Below are 20,012 nucleotides of genomic sequence, written 5' to 3' on the forward strand. Positions count from 1 at the left end.
TGTCGAACAGTAGTCCTGAGGACAATGTAACAATACCCAGTAAGAGGACTTTGTTGAGGAAACTGATCAGCTGCAGTGTCATTCTGCACATCATATAGAGGGAGCATAGAGACACAGTATAGCCCAATGCCCCTAGCTAATACTTTGGCTTTGCTTCTCTGGTCAGGCCTTGTGGTCCCCGGATGACAAAGGTATAGTGTTTGTTGGCTGGTGGCACGAGCCTTTCAGACTGGGATTGAATGCTTGCTCCAACAGAAGGTAAGTGAGGGCTCATTGGCCCTTAAATGTGAAATAACATGCTGACCCTGGATCCTGGTCTTTGATTGGCTGTACCCGGACCAGCCACTGCCTCAAGGAAAAATCAGAGGGCACATTTTAACTCTTTTCTCTGAAAGGATGAAGAGAAAAAAACATATCCTGAACGCTAATGAGATCAAGTCAGTGATCTCTGATCATTTCTGAAATGCAGATCTGTGAAAGATAATCACCAGTTTTGAAGCAGTCCACTGGGTCACTAGTCCAGCTCCACCCCTGCCCTTCCTAAAACAGGCTAACCCAAACTGGTGGCCTCCAGATGTTTTGGACTACAATTCCCAGGATTTCTGACCATTTTCCATGCTGGCTGGGGCTGATGGGCATTGAAATCCACAACATCTGGAGGACACCAGATTGGGGGAGGCTGGGATAACTTATGTCTAAAGCAGCCTTTCTCAGCCTTAAGCCTGTCACCGATATGCTGGCTGGGGATGATGGGAGTTGTAGTCCAACACATTTGGACAGTGCCAGCTTGTGGGGAGGTTGCTGTAACGGATCCCTGACGAGTGTCAGCCTAACTTTTCCTTGATGAAAATCTCTCAAGGAAGGATCTCCCTAAGGTATCTTGTTCTATGGAAGATAATACAAATAGTTAATCCTTAGGACATCCCGTAATCAATGTAGGGTGAAGGGAAGGTGGTTGCACTGCAGGCCTCCAAATCCTCAGCTTCATTTTTCTGTTAAGTTCAGAATGTGAAAATTTGGACCCATAGTAATACATTTAATTCATCATAGGGTTGGCTTGGTGTGGGGGTTGGTGGTGAAAAAGGAGACTCCTCACCATTCCCTCTCCTCGCCATAGGTCGGCCCTATTTCTCTTGGATCTCTCCAAAAGTAGCTGTGGTAAGTCATCTCAGAGGTTCTTTAAGTCTGCCCCTTGTCCCTCCAAGCAGTGGCATTCCTTTCAGAGTTTCCTCTTCATGTGCATGTATGTACTAGTAGCTTCTCAGCTACTTGGAGCTCAAAGTGGATTTCCTCTCTCCTGACCCTGTCACAAGAGTTTTTGCAGAATTAGATAGGCTTGTTACATTCAAATATAGGTCAGGGATCTGGTGCCTGTAATAGAGAGATAGCGTATTGCTCAGTAGCCAACTAGGCTTTTGCAAATATATCAGACGAAAAACAGACCAAGTGAGATACATAGTATCGGCATACAAGAAAAAAACACAGGTTAAATATAATAATAGGAAAATAAGTAATATTTTAACAGACTGTCAACAACTGATTGTATATTTTAAAAGTTTTTAAGATAACTAAAATAACTCAATGGCCTTTATTGTCATCTGTCAAGATAAAAGACTTCTTCCCTAGTGCCAACTTAGTAAATTTAGCAGTGTGGCATGTCACAAAGTAGTCTGTCCCTGCCAATAAAGGTACAATTTTGTTTAATTAAAGAGAAGTTATCTCTGATACCAACAGTAAGCAGCTCAAGATATTGAGTGCCTGCAATAGCTGCACAAAAGGGTAAACATTAGTAGGTACAACTTTTCCTGTCTTAGTACTGCAAAAGAAAAGAAATGGTGTCTACCAAATCCTTCCTCCTACGCAACTGCGAAAGCCACAGTTCTGTCCTCTGTGGGATTCTGCATTCTAGCAACACCCACTTCTGATAGTAGTTTCTCCATATTTGCCTTTTGGAAAGAAGCCAAATAATGCCCAGAGACATGTGGTTGTCTAACATCTGAAGAAACAGCTACAAGTCGAGGTTTCCAAAGCTTTTAGACCTTCTCAAACCTATTTGGCATTCTAAAGATACGTAAGGTTCCTTCAGCCACTGTATTGCTCCTTTTCTATATTTTCAAAATGTGATTAAGGAAGTGTGTTAGCAGAAGAAGCCCTGAAAGTGCAGCAACAGGGGCCTTTTACAAGGTAAATTCAGAAGGCCAGCCATTCATGTTCTAGTAATCTCATCACCTGGGAGCTTTGGGCCAATTGCTTTTAAGAAATTAAAAGGCTCTCATCATCTTCAGATCTGTAACTTCACTTAGACAGGACTCTACCCCCTGATCCTGCATTATGACTGTGGTTGCAGAGCTGCTATCCTCAGATGACCAGGCTGTCTCTTCTCCTCGGCTCAGTCCTGGCAGAACTCACCTAGTCTACTTGGAGGGGCCAGTATTTGGGTCTCATCGCCAGTGCCTGAAGCTACAGATGGTGAGTGCCCTAAGAAAGGATTTTCTCTCCCACCATCCACAAGGGTTGAGCAAGCAAGTGGAAGAAGCTTCAATTCATCCACAACCCCTACCTCCACGGTTCATAGACAGCCTTCCAGGTCTTCTCCCATTATCTTTGCCACTTAACCGAGGGGGTTTCCCCCCTACGACATGACAGTCAGTCAAGACATCAGACTGCATGCCTTCCATGGCCTCTCCTTTCACTCAGATAGGAAATAGAGGGTTCTTCATTGCCTCCTCCATCTCTCACCCAAATAAGGACTGTAACTTCAAATACTGAAAAAGCCTGCTGGGTGAAGGCAAGATGTTTGTGGCCTTCAACATGGCAGCACATTGAGCAGGAATGGCAGGAGAGAGAGACAGTGAAATTCCCGTTCAGTATCAGGAGAAACAGAGACCCTATCTTTCTCCCATCTAAAAGAGTTCAACTTGTTTACTTTAGGGGTCTGACAGGTGACAGCAGAGCTATCTAAAAAAAAAGCAGAAAAAATCCAATGGAATAAACAGAACATTGATCAGCCATAAATGGGGAGGTTGAATCATGATGTCCCGATCGTGTCAACCAATAGAGGGGATGTTTTCGGTATCTGCTGTTGCTAGGCAAACTTTAATTGAAAAAAAACCCTAATAGTTACAGCAACTATTCTTGTTCCTAGCTACTGATTATGTAATTGAATGCAATTATAAGACTGATACTGAAATCTGAGTGTCAGGAGAAATCTCCAGTATCTGTCTTTCTGATCATCTCTCCTGTCTAGCTCAACTGGCAAACAAAGGTCACGTCTACTGTGGTGGACGTAGTCAGGACTGCCACAGCTGGTAAGTCTCAAGTTCAGAGACTGAACATGAAAAATCAGGGTTGCTTTTTCTGATCACCCTGCCACTTCACCTCAGTTCAGCCACACATCTCGTGCTGCTACGTACAACCCTGCTACCCCCAACAATAAGGTATCCTTTTGTAGCTTGAAGATGGAGAGCCCCGGGATCAGACATATGCCTCCCCTTTTTGTACCTCCACCCCTTCACTTAACGCTCCTGACTTTGTCCATGTTTTACTTGAGTTCTCCACAAGGTCTGTCTTCTCCCTTCTAAGGTTTTTTTGGGATTTACTCGGGGTCACTGCCCCTGCTTTGCTGGGCCAACGACAACAATAGAGTCCTGCTTAACACTCCTCAGAGGAGTAAGAAGGTATGTTGAACAGCTGGCCTTAGAGTAAATATATGTATATATGTACATCTTTATTCCACCAAGAGGCTCTGAGCAGCATTTTGGACACCAATCACCCCCTCCCCCGAGTCAGACCGAGAAAGAGTAAACTGTTCAGTGAGCTTGGTAGCTAAACAAGGATTTGAACCTGGGTTTTCCATGGCCTAATAAAGCACCCTAATCATTATATTACATGGGTTTCCAGAAATGTGAGAGACAAACATTATTTACAATGGGGGAAAGTGAGCCATGTCTGCTGAACCTGAAATTGCTTATAAGATAAGGGTGACTGTAAAGAGTCCTGTCTATTGAAATTAGATAGGAAGAGGCTGGAGGCTCAAATTTGAGATCTAGATAGATCTATGGAACGTTTTACCTCCCCTGAGAGGATGTGTGGGGCAAAGTGCCCACATATGATTGCTCTCAGACCTGTATCTGGATGGGGAGGGAAATGTGAGAAAAGCCTTTCCTACTATTAGGTTTTAATGGGTTTCTGTAGCTGAACAGCCACTTTCCCATTCATAGTCTTCCTTTACCATCTGTTGCAGGAGCTGCTGGTTGTGGATACCAAACTGGGGAGTGTGAAGTCAATTACAGCAGGTATAATCAGATCGTAGTTTGTAGGCTGCAGGAGCTGTATTGTATTTGCTGAGATCTGTTCCAAACACCAGAAAAAATAGCAAGAGCTCTTGTAATCTAGTACTTCTGCCCATTTCACAGAGCTCTATTATCTCCTAGGGTGTTTCCAGGCAAGGCTTCTAGCATACTATCGCCCTGTCTCATTTATGGAATGTTTTGGTGCATCCAGGCAACATCATCTTCAACTTGTAATCCTCCTGTACTTTTCTGCCTCTTCCATCTTTTTTCTTTCCACAAAAAAATCCGTTAAGGAAGAAAAGGCAAAATAGCTACACAATGCCTTTTGATTGGAACTGTCCATCTTGAAGCATCCCTGGAAAAGGCTGCAGCTGTAATGGCCACAGATTAGTTCTTCTGCTTCCTATAGTCTTGCTACATTCTCAACAAGACCTATCAGTAGAGAGTGCTACCATCAGCCTACTACTAAGCCATGATGCCAGATCTAGTTCTTAGACTTATAGGGGGTCCTCTTCTGAGGTCAATGAAGCTGCTGAAAGTTTGGTGCTAGACTATCACTATTCTCTGTGCATACAATTGCTACTGCTCCAGAACCAGCTTGCCGTGGTTTGGGATCAGTAAGCCTCCTGTGTAGCTGCTTTCTTACTTTCGTTTTTGCTCCCGAAATGTGACAATTAGCTTTTCAACTGACAGCCCAGATAAATCTTAAGCAGTCTTCTCGGTGCCCCACACTAGGCACACCAGAAGGTAGCTGGACTCTGCTGGGAATTCATCAGGATCTCCTGGTAGTGAGCTGTTCATCTCCCAATTGCCCTCCAAGCCTGGTAAGAAACTTTCCTTGCAGGTCAAGGTGTGGGTTGCTGCAAGCTTCCATTTCCCTTTTTTTGGACCATGATAAAATCAGCAAAGGCTAGTGTTGAGCTAGCATCTTTGCTGTGCTCTTTTCTATACTGCTCGCACGTGGAAATATTTTGTGTGCGACCTCTTCCTAGATAAATGTTTTAGGAAGGTTTTTGCCCCCTCCCTCAGAAATAAAATACAGATATTTCCTTAAACTAATTTGCTTTAATTAACTATGTACAGTAATCATAGAATAGTAGGGTTGGAAGGGGCCTACAAGGCCATCGAGTCCAACCCCCTGCTCAATGCAGGAATCCAAGTCAGAGCATCCCTGACAGATGGCTGTCCAGCCTCGTCTTGAACGCCTCCAGTGTGGGAGAGCCCACTACCTCCCTAGGTAGTTGGTTCCACTGTCGTATTGCTCTAACAGTCAGGAAGCTTTTCCTGATGTTCAGCCGGAATCTGGCTTCCTGTAACTTGAGCCCATTATTCCGTGTCCTGCACTCTGGGATGATAGAGAAGAACGTAAAGACAGTCAACAGTGTGAGTTAGCCAATGCCTTCAAAAAGACCCCTCAGCCCAAACTCTGGTGCACATGGACCTTGTCCTCAGAATATAGGCTCATAAAAGACACAGGCTCAATTTAGACATCATACAAACCACGATTTATGCTAATCATAGTTAAAAGCCCACACCATGCTTTGAGCTTCCAGACATACAGCGAGCAAACCATGTTTTCTTGAGCTTCTTGTCTGCTTTTGTTTTCCATCTGCTTTCTACTCAGCTTCCTAAATTCAGATATTTACTCCTGTCTCTATGGTGCAGCCACCTCTTGAGCTGGAGCAATAGCAATAACTGGTTTGACAATGGTTTGTGAATTCAGATAACATGGCAGACCACCTTTACTGCAAACAGGTTTGCAAACCAGCTTTGAAATGTGGTTTAATGTGGCAGCTCCTCACAAGCCCATGGTTTGTGAACCAATATAGGTTCAGATATAAAAAACAAACCATGGTTTGTCATGACAGTTGGACATATTTGAATACAACCATCAAGAAAGATGCCAGCAAGCAAATCCCCTCATGCTTTGCAACAGATACATAAACCCTTGAGAATAAAGTTACCGCCATATAGGCCACTTATAATGCTAGGAGATCTTGTAAGAGTGTGCAACACTACAACCTGCGGCTCCTAATAACAGAATATTCTATATTTTGTAGAAGGTGGGCGTGCTTCCCCCTGCAGGGAGTGAGCTGGAACTGCAATGGATAAGTGTGGAGGAAGCCTCTGTGCTGCCAGATATGGAATGGAAAATCCTCACAGTTCATCCTCCTGTGTCCGAGGAGGGCAGCCCCTACGGTAAGGAAGCAGAAGCACGGAGCCTGCATCCAGGCCCACGACTCCTTTACCCAGGCGGATGGAATTTATTGTGTGTTTTGCAGTTAGTTGGTCCTAAATGGGGCTAGACAGCGGTCTAGCAAAATGCAGATTAGGGGGAACAGCCAGGCTTGTGGTGGTGGTGAGGGCTACAAAGAGAAAAAAATTGACAGTCACAAAAATGTCTGTTTTATTATGTGCTTGCCCAGCATTTTGGAGAACAAGTTTCCTTCTTCAGGGGCTGCTTGCAACATAATAAAATAGAGAAATGTAAAAACATTCTTACATAAAAGCCAAACAGACTGTAGCACAACACCATGGCCAAAATACAAATAAATACATTCATATTTATGAAGAATAACATTCTATTATCAATAACATAAAAACCCCTCCCATATTAGAAATGCCAAACCACCAAACAGCTTTTACCAGCACTATCTGTATCACCTTCAACGATTACCATTAAGCCCTCCCCCAATCTTTATCTTTCTCTCCCACAGGTGCATATAATCAACATCCAGGGCTTTTCTCAAAAGTCAAACCACCACATTTTTCATGCACAGTTTCCCAGGGACTATCTCTAAATGCTTCTGTTTTTCTTTTGGGATTGGAGTGCCTTCCTGTTGTTGTTTCACTGATGAGGGCTACAGCATAGGAAAGCAACATCCTTTATTAATTCATTTCTTGACATCTGGCTAAAGTTAAGTCTGATCTTGACATAGAAACATGGGATAGATTCATCACCTTGCTCTGAGTTCTGGAGCAATCCAAATGGGGATAAACAGGATGAATAAGAATTTGATGGGCCTGGATTCTTGGTCCAAAGTTTTACTATGATGCTTGAGCTGTAGAAGACATATGAGAAGGGCCTGGCATTGCACTGAAAGAAATGCTGATGTAGGCAGCTTTCCCATCTTGTATTCTCATTTAGGGGTGAGACAGGTTGGAACTCGATATATCTGTCAGGGTGGACACTGAGCCCATAGAATCCCAGAGTAGTTCTGATTCGGAGGAAGAGCAGTCGCTCCTGGGAGAGGAGCGCGCCCCTTTTTCCCAGGGCCCGCAGCTGACAGAGATTCCTCCCACCCACATTCCTAGATTAGAAAGCAGTCCAGGGAGTGACCCAGCACCGATAGCAGACTGGTTGGATGCGTGGCGCAGAGAGCGGCACCAAATGGAGAGCGCAGAAAGGACGCGTAGCGCCCGGTTGGCGCTCAAAAGAACGGTTGCGCCCAGAGGATCCAAGGGAAAAGGGGAGGGATTCTCCCTAGTCCTTATATTCAGGGGTCTGCCAGTAATTGCTTTTCAAACGGGGAGCAACTGTTCCAACTTAGGGCATAGGGATGCTGCTGCTCAGATCTAGTTGCTACCTGTAGAGTTGTAAGTTGTAAAAGAAGAATAAAGCTTTGAAAAGAATCCCTTTGTCTGCGTCTGGACTTGGCTACTGGATTAGACTGAGAGAGCCCTCCAAGGAGCCCTTGACAATATCCTACTGGTGTTGTATTGGCTGTTATGAAATAGAGAATAGAAGTCTGAAGTGTAACGAGGTCTGATTTCCTCAGGCATAATATTTGGGCTGGCCTAGCACCAAGCAGAGTGCAACAGCAGAGATTTGGAGCATCATTAAAGGGAAGCAGGTTTATATTACTTTACCGGGATGGAGGTGGGATTTGGATTTTCTCTCTTAGGAGCAAAAATATCTTGGGCTGGCTTTGCATAACATGAGAGAAAATCTTGAGGCCTCTTATCGTAGGGACTCTGAACAGGTGGCAAGCTTTACATGGAAAGGGAAAGATGCATGGGGAAGGAGGCATGCATGTAGAGCCATGGATTGCAGGTTGCCTCCCCTGAGGCTGCTTGGAAGCTCATGTTCAGCAGCTAACTTGTGGCCTTCCTTGCAGCTGGCCAGGCATTTGAAGCCCTGTTGCTGAGCCCTCAAGGACGCAAACAAGGGGAAAAGGCCTTTCCCCTTATCGTTTCTCCACATGGTGAGTCATAGCAGCTCTGCTCTGTTGGCTGAATAAGCTCTTCTTAAACCATGCCCTGACAGTTAATCCCATGCTTCCTGGTTCTTTCCATTTTTTGTTAAGGGACCGTCAAAGATGGCCATAATTTCATTTTCTGTTTTCCCTTAGGAGAGAGGAAATCTTGAGTCCTTCTGAAATCTGAAGGGGGAAAAAAGTGCTTTGATGGGCATGGCCACTCCTATACTTCCACCCTATAGCCTGGTCTCTCCTTTTCCCAGAACCCTGGATCTCTCAGCTCCTGCTAGGGAAGGGGATGTATGATAGTGCTGGCTTCTCAGAGCTGTTTTCCAGAATCTGAAGATGCCCTGGCCCTTTCCTATACAGTTGTGTCATTCTGTTTCCAGGTGGCCCACATGCTGTCTTTGATGCTTGTTGGCATCCAACCATGGCATGTCTCTGCCAGTTGGGTTTTGCTGTGCTCCTGGGTGAGTAGCTCAAGAATCCTGCATTTACTTCCCCTTGCTGCACTGAGGACTTATCCAGATAGTCAGTGCATGTGTTTTACTGTTTGTGCAACAGTCCTGAGTGTGCAGTACTTCAGACAGTTATGTAATGGATGGGAGGGGGGTGGGGAACCTTGCTTCAGAAGGATAGCCATGCAGACCCCTGAGAAGAACCCTGTGGTTCCTCTACTGCCCCAGTCCTCCCCCTCCCCCGCATTAATGGCCCAGGAAGTTATTCCCAACCCTCCAGAGCTGGGTTGCTTGTAGACAAGGCTTTTATGGCACCATTTATTTTTTATTTATTATCTATCTATCTATCTATCTATCTATCTATCTATCTATCTATCTATCTATCTGATTGATTGATTGATTGATTGTCCTGCCCCATACATGAAATTTTACGGTGGGGTCCAAACATCATTGTCTTCCACTTGTAACCATCCCATGTTTTCTCACTGTTCTTTCATCTTTTCTCTTACTGCAGAAAATCTCTTAAAGAGAAAAAGACAGAATAGCTGCACAGTGCCTTCTAATTAGTAGTGCTTAGGAGCCTTCTGTCTAGAAGCACCCCTGGTTTAAGCTAGATTTTCCATTAACTGATCAATTATTCTGCCTGAGAAATACCTCTACCAGTTGGATATGCAGCATGACAAAGGACGGTGAAGTAGCCTCTGTGTGTCCTGGCAGAAGGGGCAAAACGAACACGCGATTCCCCATAGAGTGGCCTAGAAGGACAGGATGAGGGGAAACCATGGAGCCCAAGGAGCTAAAACCAAAGGCTTATAGAAGGAGAATGTTCCACACCCTGAGCCCAGTGTGGAAATACTTCCCTCCCAAGAAAACCCACCACTTTCCCATTGTCTCCCTGCTCATTTCCTGCTTTGTTGTCCTCTTTTTGGCTCGGTAGCACAGCTCACTCCATATGTGCTCTTTGAGCATCAGGCTGAATCCTCTTCGGCTCCTCCTATGAATAATTTCCCTTGAGTGCATTAGCCTGAGATTGAAAGAATAGATAGATTTATTCACTACTGAAGGCCAAAGCTCATGAACCAGGGTTTGTTGGACTGGAATGAACTATGAGCTTGAGTCCACCCTCCTCTCCTTCTTTCCTCCACCTGTGCACCCCATTTGAAAGGGGACTCCCTGGTTGGTTAAAACACTGTTAAACCAGTTTACGTTCTCCCTACAGTCCCAGTTTGGAAACCAGGAACAAACTGTAGCAAGCAACAGGGTTGGGGAGGCTGTCCCACTGTCAGCTGCTTGCTGCTGAGCATCCTCATGGGTGCAGAATGCTCTGGACATGGCTTGAAGCCAGGACCCACTCACTTTTATAATTTGTCTTTGTTTAAGCAGTGAATTACAGGGGCTCCCTGGGCTTTGGTCAGGCCAGCATCGACTCACTGATCTCCCACGTGGGGGTGCAAGATGTGGAGGACACTCAGGTCAGACCCTTTTCTTTCCCCTCCCATTCAGTGCAAGAAACCTGGACTAGGGCCAGGTTTTGATAAGACAAATGACAACATCACATTGCATATCGATTTGTCCTGTTTATAACAGCAGGGTTCCCATCTTTTATTTTTATTTATTTTTTAATAGACTTATATACCATTTTCCATTTTTAAAAACATCCCTTAGTGGTTTTCAAGGAGATTAAAATACATTAAATATATTACAATACATTGTGGTAGACATTAAAAATATAATTAACATACATAATAATTGCTAAAACATTTCTATAAAACTTTGATAAAAACATTAAGACTAAAACTCACAGTACTTTAAATAACGAACAGGCTGGGCAGCACAATCAATCAGGGAAGGCCTAACGAGATGGGTCTTCAATTGGCACCTAAAGCACATTACCTTTGGTGCCTCCCAAATACCAGGAGGAAAGGCATTCCTTAAAGTGTGTGCCACCATGGAGAAGACCTGCTTCCAGATTGCTGCAAGATGGCAATCTGCAGGGCGCAGTACATCCAGCAAGGCTGCCTCTGAAGATCTTAATGATTTCACAGGTCTAAGTCAGGATCATACAAGTCCCCTTTATGTCAGGAGGCGGGCATTTTCACAGTTCTGGTTATTGCAAGGCACATCTGGAATATACTATGGTCCTCTGCCTGTACCGGGACCATCTCTTCCACGCCATCTGTTTTTGCCTCTCATCACAGCTGCATGTGCTAGGTCCTCCTGGCAACATCACCCCAGCCAGCTTGATGGATTGCATGAGTCTTCTTGGTTGGGTGTGAGACAAGTTGTTTGAACAGCAGACCCTGTACCTTGAATCCAAGAGCACAAACCAGACATCTCCAGGTTCCCATAGTCCTATCAGCATCTCTCTGCCACCTTCCCTCAAGAATTTCATTCCTCTGTGTTGTGCAAATAATGGATGTGAGTGGATATGTCAGACCAGTCCAGTTTTGAGGGCTACATTCCCCTCCCCTGCCAGAGGCGCTCCCAACTGCACTGGATCTGGGTTTGCAGCAGACTCTGAGAATACAGCTGACTTTTGCTTGGTTCTGCTCTCACAGCTAGCAGTGGAATTGGCACTGCAGATGGAGCCCCTGGACCCAAATAGAATCGCCTTGTTGGGAGGCTCTCATGGTGGTTTTGTGTGTTGCCATTTGATCGGCCGATACCCAGAGAAGTACAAAGTCTGTGCAGTCAGAAGCCCTGTCATCAACATGGCCACTCTGCTGGGGACCTCTGACATCCCTGACTGGTAAGGAACTTACCTTCCCCAGTCTTTTCGCCTTGCCCAACCCAAGAGCCTGACTTATCTTATCCTAAGTCCTTCTATCTGTCACAAACCTGTTCCCACCTCTCAGCTTTTTTCACACACCCATCTCTCCTCATCCTGTCTCAGCTCATGAGTCAGTCTCCCTGCTCCTCTACTTTCAGGTTGAATTCACCCTCCTTTCCCTCTGACCCGTTCCACAAATGCCATTCTCACCATTGGAGATTGTGTTGTTTGGCTCCTTGCTAGAGTTCTGGAATTTGGGCATGAGGCTAATAGGCTGCTCCATTCCCACAGGCGGTACGCAGCTCTTGGTCTGCCATATTGCTTTGAGCGGATTCCCACTGAAGAAGATCTGGCTGCCATGCTTCTCAGCTCCCCCATAACTCATGCTGCAAAGGTACGAGCCAGCTAGTGGAAGTGACCATTGGCTGCAGCACTTGCAACTCTAATAAGTGCCTTGTGGGGGCTTTTCCCCCTCATTGTGCCACGTGCAGGGCTGTGTGTATCCCCACAATTCAGCACCAGCCCTGCATTAGTGCATAATCTAGACCTGGGGTGTACAATTCATCAACTTGAGAATCTCCTTGTTCATGTTAAAAATAGCAAGTTTCTAGCCCTTATGGCTATGAACGGACATGAATGTTTGTGGGAAATGCTTCCTGAAATCTCAGCAGCCAGAGGAAGAGCTCAGTAGGATTTTGTGTGAATGCATTTGTGTGTGTAATCTCACTGCCCTTAATAGCAATATGAGCGCCCTTGACTCATTCTATGTATAGCAGAAGCTAAAACAGCAATGATGTACTAGTAGCTTAATTGGCATGGTTTATATAATTGCAGAATTTGACTTTTCTTGGCACAGCATTTTTTTTTTCGTGAAAACTATCAACAAATTTCGCTACTTGGCTCCACGTGACATCACACAATAGCTGCTCCCTCTCCTACAGGTGCAAGCCCCACTGCTGCTATGTGTGGGTGGCAGGGACCGGCGAGTGTCTCCATACCAAGCTATGGAATATTATCGTGTGCTGCGAGCCAGAGGTATCCCCACGCGGTGAGTTCTCAGCCTGGTCTGCAAACCCAAATATGCAGCAGGCAACCTTGACGTTCTTGTTTGAACAGAGTCCCATGCCCAGAGGCTAAGCCTTCTTCTCCTAGAATGTTTTGCAAAGGATTCTACAAATCCCTGGAGAAGCAAAACTGGATCTGAGGGCAGGCACATTTGGGGGATACATTTTTGGGGAGGGGGTCTTGTGCAATCTGTCTGTCCCTCAAACGTGCCAGCACTCTTCCTCCAAGCCTTTCTCATTGCATATGTGTGACTGCTCTGGCTTGTCCTCAGCCTTTTTCCTTATATTTGGCCAAGGCCACCTCTTAACTGTGGAGACCGAGCATGGGTATTTGAGAGGAAATTTCTCGGTATTTTGTTTATACCATTCCTGCCCTCTTTTGCTTGTTTGCTACTGGCCGAATGAGGTTTCTTATTGGAGGAAGCAGCAGGCTATCCAGCAGATGGTGCTGGTGAATCACAGTCTCCCATTTCAGCCAAAGGAAAGAAACCTCTCAGACTTGTATACCACTCCTTATTGACCATCTGATAACTTGCCACTCTTTTAAGCAATTACACAGAATTTTGATACTCTATGGGATAATTTTTGTATGGGTACATGGCACATTTTATTCTAAAATGAAATAGCAGGAAAATAATGTAATATAAGACAAATCTAAAGTTGAACAATTACAGAACAGGCAAGATCAGCACCAAGAAATTCCCAGTATTGTCTCAACTTAAGGGACAAGTATCTGATTTGCAAAATGAGGCTAAATGAGCAACAGCAAGGCTGTATCCCCAAGTGTACAGAATACTTATGTTTATTACCTGTGGATGTGATTTTTGTTGATAATGAAGAATCACATGCAGGAGGATTACATTATGTTGAAAGTTAGGCTGGGGCATGATTTGAATGATTATGTATAAAGGTCCCAAGTTAGACAGATGGAACAAAGGTGAAAGCAGAGGAGAGGGCCCATTTGAAGGGGTAGCAGGGAAAGGATAGCTAGCCGATAGCAGAAAGCAGAGAAAGGTCCAGGATAGAGTAGGCTGGAATAGGTTTTTGCTAAATAAATGATTTAACAAAGCCCAAAGCAATCCTTGGAGTTGTGATGACCATACAAGTACTCAGTCTTTGGATTTGTCAATTGCAGTCTCTGTGTTTAGTAGCAATTTGTAGAAATTGTAACATCTTGGCCTAAAAGTCCATAGTTAGGGGCTTTCACCAACCATCACTTGTGAACTTTTCCTCCATTATTCTTTGTTACCTGTGCATCAATTCAGAGATTGCATCTTTTGGTGTCATAAGCTGGCATTTCTGACTGAAATTAGAAATGGTTGAACTAGGCTAAATGAATAGATCTGCTGCACTTAGAGAAAACACATCAATGCCACTTGGAGAACATTCCCTTTCATGTGGATGAGCTTCTGAAGACCAAGCTAGATGTGACGTTTGTCGTGTAGTTTGCCCTGGCATCCTTGATTTTTAAGAACTAAATAGCTGGCATGGCATCCCAACTTGGATGGGGGACATGGCATGGGGGAGGGGGCTTTTACCCTTTGTCCCTCCTATGTCTCAATCAGATTCACCCCCCTCCCACATGCCTGGTGTTAGCAATGGCAGGAAAGCTACCATTTGCACTGATTAGAGTTTTCCTCTCTTTGTGAATAGTAGACACATGAGGGACTGATTCCGATCAAGACATGGCAGGGGCAAAGGAGGAAAGTCCCACTCCCTGCACACCACAGCGCCAATCTGGTTCAAGCCCCCCAAATAACCCCCTATTTATTTTTTTAAAACGTCAAGCACACAAGGGTAAGATACATGACAAGCATTACATCTACTTTGGTCCTGAGAGGTTAAGGCTTTGTTCTTGGAAACATCCGTGTAGCTGCCTGCTTTAGTTTAGGGTTAGCCAATACCAGGATGGTAGCCTGAACAGGAGAGTATGCTATAATCACTAATAAATAAAAGATTTGGCTTTCTTCGAGATGTACAGTCATAGACAAGGTCACTGCCACATAAAGTGAAAGGTAAAGCATCAGGAGGGAGAGCACTGTCCCAGTTGCCTTGATATGAGCTTCTGTTTGGAAGCTCCCAAACCTGGATTCTTTACTTGTCATCTGGCAGACATGTCGGCAGAGTGAGGCAATAATGAGGATGCAGCAAAGTGAAACCACGAGAAAGGGACAGCCAGAACCAATAATTAAAAACAAAACTTTGAAAGAACTGGAAAAGTTTATCCATAACTTTGCTTGTGTCGCATTTGTAATGTTGGCTGTTGTGTTGCTCTGGGGTTGTATAGAAAGATGCTGGGATGAAAAGATGGAAACAAACAAGGAGACAACTAGAGATCCCACAAGAAGCTGGGGTATGAGCCATGATATCCTCAGTTTGCACCAAAGGAAGAGGGAATGGCTGCTGTTCACTATCTTGACGCAATAAAAGGCACAGAGCCAGGCAGTGAGCCAGAATCTGGAGTATATGACAAAGAAAAGAACGCTGCATAATATTTGCAATATGCGGTAGTTCCTGAAGTTGGTTAAGTGGCCATCGATCGACAACGCAGCCAGTAAAACTGTAATACCGAAATTGGATATACCCAGACTCAGAAGCAGTTGTTCACTGGAAGCGAGGCTCCTGCATTTAGCCCATTCAGTGATCATCACTGTAATTATAAAGCCATTGGAGATGAGCCCACCAAGGGCCAAGTCAACTGCAGCTACAAGAAAGGCAATTATCTGGAGAGTAGACATATCTCCTGATCATCTACAGACCCTGCTATACAGGTGGACTTCACTCATCCAACCAAAATTGTTGAGCTGAATGGAAAGTGCAGGTAGCAGATCTGTGGCATCCTTTTTAATGCATTGGGAATTATGCTAATGAACTATGCATCAAACTATGCAAATTAGTAGGGCTGTCATGTAACCCATTTCCATAATGCTTCTGTCTGGAACAATGGTGCTGATACCCACTTTGTAGAAGTGCCTGACTCATGTCTTCCTATAAATGGGGGATGGTGCTCAGTTTTGGTGGCTATGCGAATAAGAAGGTTTGACACAGATAAGCCCTTTAGCTGTCCCAGAAGAATGGCCAGAGTTGGAGATGAAACAAGGAAACCTCCTCTAGAAAGGGATAATTAAAAGCTTTCTGCAGGCTTTGCTAGGGCAGTTTACCTTCCCTATTGATTGCTAGTTGCTTCATCTCTCTATTATGGTCTTGGGCTATGACTCTGACAGACAGACACACATCTATTTGCATATATTATATATACACACACACACACACACACACACACATACCGAGAGAGACAGAGAGAGAGAGAGAGAGAGAGAGAGAGAGAGAGATGTTATTTCTTCTTTAAAAGAGATGTAGAATTGTACAAAGGAACAATAACTGATAGTGGAATTGGCTAAGATACAGTTGAACACATTACTGTATTTTGCTAAGTTTTGCTAGGCACATTTCTACATCCTACTTGAACTGTACAAGCACAGCTGTTTCATTGAACACACTTCGCTTAAATCTTCAGCTCTGCATAAGCCCCCAGTATAATGTAGAACAAGTTTTTAATACTGCATATTTCCAGATAGAGGGCTCCTAGTGCTAACAATTAGAAGGCATTGTGCAGCTATTCTATCTTTTTCTCTCTAACATTTGTTCTGCAGTAAGGAAAAAGACTGAAGAAGCTGTGGGAAAGCATGAAGGGTAACGAGTGGAAGCTGACATAATCTGAATCCCACATAAAGTTCCATGAATGAGGCAGGGTGATAGTGTGATAAAAGCTTCGTCTGGAAGCAGACTGTGTCAAACACTTTGATTTCTTCTGTTTAGTTAAGCCAAAGGACCTGATTGCCTGTATGTATTCAGAGTAAATACAGAGTTTTGACTGTGCTCAAGGTTGCCATACCAGAGATCTTGATTTTTGAATTGTATCTTTGAGTCAACAGACACGTACAGTCCAATCTCATTCATTACTTAGAAGTTAGTCCTACTATGTTCAGTAGACGTTTAGATAAGTGTTCATAGGATTGTGGCCTTCATTGATATGTCATCTGCCATATTGTGACAGATTTTTGTTTCTTTAGTATTTTAAAGGACACACAGATTTGTTTACTGCTGTTTACACAAAAGGAAATGAAAAAAGATGTGTCCCTGATACAGCACGGTGGTAACTATATCTATTTGCATCCCTGTGATTGCAGCTGAAGGTTAAATAAGCAGTACCTTTATTAGATTCTTGAAAAGCCTCATTCTTGCATTGGCTGTGTGCCTCATTTGGCACTTGGGATATGGATAGCAGCCTTCACACAGGGCAAGGAGAAAAAAATAAATTTAAGAGTGATTTTTATGCTTTGAGTGCATGGGAAATGCAAAGTACTCAGAAGGGCAGTTGAGGTGCCTGTTGTAATAATAAAGTGTTAATTTGTAGTCAGGTACCAACTCCTAGTGTTTCTTGCTGATCCTTTTGCAGGCTGTTGTGGTATCCAGAAGAGAGTCACACCATAAGTGGAGTGGAGGCTGCGGCAGATGTCTTTATGAACTGCGCACAGTGGATCATACAATATCTTTCTGCGGAAGCAGGCTCTGAAAGTCAGCAGCCAGCTGAAAAAACAGGTGTCTAAACTGTTGAGAAGCAAACTGTCTGTGGATATACATACCCTGCTGCATGAAGATCACGGGAGAGATCTTGCCTTCATATTCTGACAGGAGTTCTTTCCTGCACCCCAACTCCCCCAGTTATTGGTGCTTATTTAATCCTCCCCAGGAATGTCACTGTGCACAGTTTTCCTCAGTCACTAAGCCTGGAGATATTGCAAAGAACAGATAAATCTGCATGCTAATCATAATACATACTAATAGCAAACTCATTATCCAGGTCTGGATCTTTATGTAGTCCGAATGACATCATCCACATACAAGAGAGAAGTATCAGCAGCCTTTCAGGGAACTTCAGGGTTTGCACAAGTAAACGCAAAAAGCAAACAAAAAAAACTTGTAGGAGAAACACCTAAAAGGAGTGGGGGGACACCCCAAAACAGCTCAGTGAAGACTGAGTATACTCAGTGGCCACATATTGCTGGCTGACTATTGGAGAAGAGGGGATGGAAAATGGGGCAGCAGGAGGAGATGGAATGGAATAGAGTATCCTGGAAGAGGACGTGGCTGGTTAGCTGGACTCCTGAGCAGGAGCACTCCAAATACTGCAATATTTTGTTGCAGGTTCCACTTGTTATATTTTGTAAATTCTTCAAAGATCGAATTCTAATCACAAATTAAGAAATTTCCTTGGGAGGTCTTAATAGAAAGAATTGGATATCTTGTAATAACTTATTAAATGTTTGCCCAACTTTTTAAAACTGTATGATACTCTTGAGAGCTTTCTGTGCCTTATGTTTTAGCCACAATCCAGAGATCAAAGTATTATGTTGTGCACAGAATAGCACAGATGAGGCTTTCGTCCCCAAGCAAATGTGAGTTAGTGATCAGCTTTTGGGGAAAGGGCCAAAGCTGAATGGTTGACTATAGTGACCATCTATTTAGCATAGCTTCAATCGGGGTTTTTCTCTTTATGCAGCAACCTTTCTCTGCACAGAGGCCTGATACAGAAATTATCTGCACACAGATCAGCCTTGCTAAAACCAGGGCAAGGAAATTATGTTATTTGTTACACATTCTAGTTGTTTACAAGTTTTGTTGCTGAATCAGTGTGTTCATATGTTCTAAATCTTTTTTTTCAGTAAGCACAACTAGTCTTTCTTATCTAACTACTTATTTAAGAACAATATTTTATTGATGAATAAGCCTCATCTGTACGTTGCAGCTGTTTATTCTCATACATTTAGCTAGCTTCTCTCTCTAATTTTATTAATTTATTAAAGAAAAGACTTTTCTTGTGAATTTTTTGGAGATTTCCTCTCCCAGTAAAATCAATATGGAATAAAATGAATCACTGGAGTTGGACTAAAACGATTCACAGAACTGTCCAATTCTGTTTATCCTAGATTAGGGCATGATCTGAGAATGTTCTGGAGTTGATAGTATTATAGTTTTTAAATGAAGGAGAAAGACAAATCACATTACAGTACTTTGACATTTTTCACAGTACTCTGTAATGAATATTCTGATTTTTTAAAAATAGAACCCTTCCAGTACCTGATAAAGAGCATATAACATCCCAAAATTAAACACTCTACCATTATAATTAAAACAGCTTTGCCTACTCAGTCCACATAACTTTCTTTTATCAAAAATGGAAAATATGACCATAGAAGAAGAACTAATTCCTCATTTCTCTTATTAGGGAAAATGCAACAGAGGTTTACTTGATATCACCATGTAGTCCAGTCCTAAACATTTTTACTCAGAAGTAAGTCCTATTGTACTCAGTGAGCCTTACTCACAGGTAAGTGTACATATGATTGCAGCCTTGCAACACAATCCTACGCATATTTACTCAAAAATAATAGATCCACTTAGTTTAATGAGTATGAATTCTGTGGTATAGGATTGCAGCCCTAGTCAAAGAATGGCAGATTTTTTAACTGTATGGGTCTGTTGCAGAAAAATAATACCGGGTCTTTTTCTCTTGAGTCTGTTCTTTGAGAGTTACTGAAGATCCTTGGTCTGCAAATAACAGTACTGAATCTTCCAATACACAATTGTCTGTGTATAAAACAGCAATGCTTATGAATAAAAGATCCGATGGCAACATTTTCAGAAACAGTGATTTCATGCTATAATTTCCATTCTTATCCTCCATCTTATCTGTTATAATTATTATATAATACTCACTATAAGTATGCCTCATGAGTGCTTAGCACTTAATTATAATAAGTTACTGGATAATGATCCTAGTTGCTTCATTTTTTAAGCATTCAAGGACAAAAATCTGCTACGCTAATATTACACTGCCATTTAGTGCATAAGATAGATTTTCAATTACCAATTGCTTGATTCTTTTATTATATAGCAAAAACCATCACAGATTTTGAGACAATTTGGAATATATTCTCAGCTGTTTTTATTGTTTCTATATTAGCACCTAATAAATAATCTTCTATTCTTCAGTAAAACATATTGCCTTCCTGTATACCTTCAGGAACTCCTGCTACATTAATAGTACTCCTTGTTCTGTAACATTATTCCTCTAAAGGTGTGCAAGTTGCTTCTTTATTTCAATACATAATCAGCTATCAATATATAATAAACCATGTATCACATCATATACTTATCATATCGCA

General features: G+C 43.1%; 2 protein-coding genes across 11 annotated transcripts in view; one reads left to right on the forward strand and one right to left on the reverse strand.

Annotated features, from left to right (window-relative positions):
* The window catches only part of LOC146354710 (acylamino-acid-releasing enzyme-like), a 44,074-nt gene that overhangs the window by 17,293 nt on the left and 6,769 nt on the right, over positions 1 to 20,012 (forward strand). For 7 of the 10 annotated variants that reach the window (XM_084839608.1, XM_084839604.1, XM_084839609.1 and 4 more), the window contains 16 exons: positions 167 to 258; positions 1,118 to 1,158; positions 2,348 to 2,469; positions 3,248 to 3,308; positions 3,583 to 3,677; positions 4,244 to 4,295; positions 5,028 to 5,116; positions 6,353 to 6,491; positions 8,411 to 8,497; positions 8,881 to 8,961; positions 10,330 to 10,421; positions 11,508 to 11,698; positions 12,011 to 12,113; positions 12,661 to 12,767; positions 17,243 to 17,385; positions 19,073 to 19,994. In XM_084839608.1, coding sequence (XP_084695734.1) covers positions 167 to 258; positions 1,118 to 1,158; positions 2,348 to 2,469; positions 3,248 to 3,308; positions 3,583 to 3,677; positions 4,244 to 4,295; positions 5,028 to 5,116; positions 6,353 to 6,491; positions 8,411 to 8,497; positions 8,881 to 8,961; positions 10,330 to 10,421; positions 11,508 to 11,698; positions 12,011 to 12,113; positions 12,661 to 12,767; positions 17,243 to 17,385; positions 19,073 to 19,098 — 1,521 coding nt within the window. In that variant the 3' untranslated portion in view covers positions 19,099 to 19,994. Of the gene's footprint in view, positions 1 to 166; positions 259 to 1,117; positions 1,159 to 2,347; positions 2,470 to 3,247; positions 3,309 to 3,582; positions 3,678 to 4,243; positions 4,296 to 5,027; positions 5,117 to 6,352; positions 6,492 to 8,410; positions 8,498 to 8,880; positions 8,962 to 10,329; positions 10,422 to 11,507; positions 11,699 to 12,010; positions 12,114 to 12,660; positions 12,768 to 17,242; positions 19,995 to 20,012 lie in introns of those variants that run through there. The other 3 variants (XR_014788469.1, XM_084839606.1, XM_084839607.1) reach the window with 3 other exon arrangements.
* On the reverse strand, positions 14,572 to 17,079 carry LOC146354711 (taste receptor type 2 member 134-like). The gene has a single exon (XM_084839617.1). The coding sequence runs from the start codon at positions 15,519 to 15,521 to the stop codon at positions 14,625 to 14,627; it is 897 nt and encodes a 298-aa protein (XP_084695743.1). The 5' UTR covers positions 15,522 to 17,079; the 3' UTR covers positions 14,572 to 14,624.

This window comes from Heloderma suspectum, chromosome 2, assembly GCF_057233095.1.
Source record: "Heloderma suspectum isolate Gila_16-S chromosome 2, 16-S_ref, whole genome shotgun sequence".
In the NCBI taxonomy this organism is placed as follows: Eukaryota; Metazoa; Chordata; class Lepidosauria; order Squamata; family Helodermatidae; genus Heloderma; species Heloderma suspectum.

Bases quoted from the DNA above. Each gene is read 5' to 3' on its own strand.
- LOC146354711 (XM_084839617.1), bottom strand. From the start codon at position 15,521: ATGTCTACTCTCCAGATAATTGCCTTTCTTGTAGCTGCAGTTGACTTG.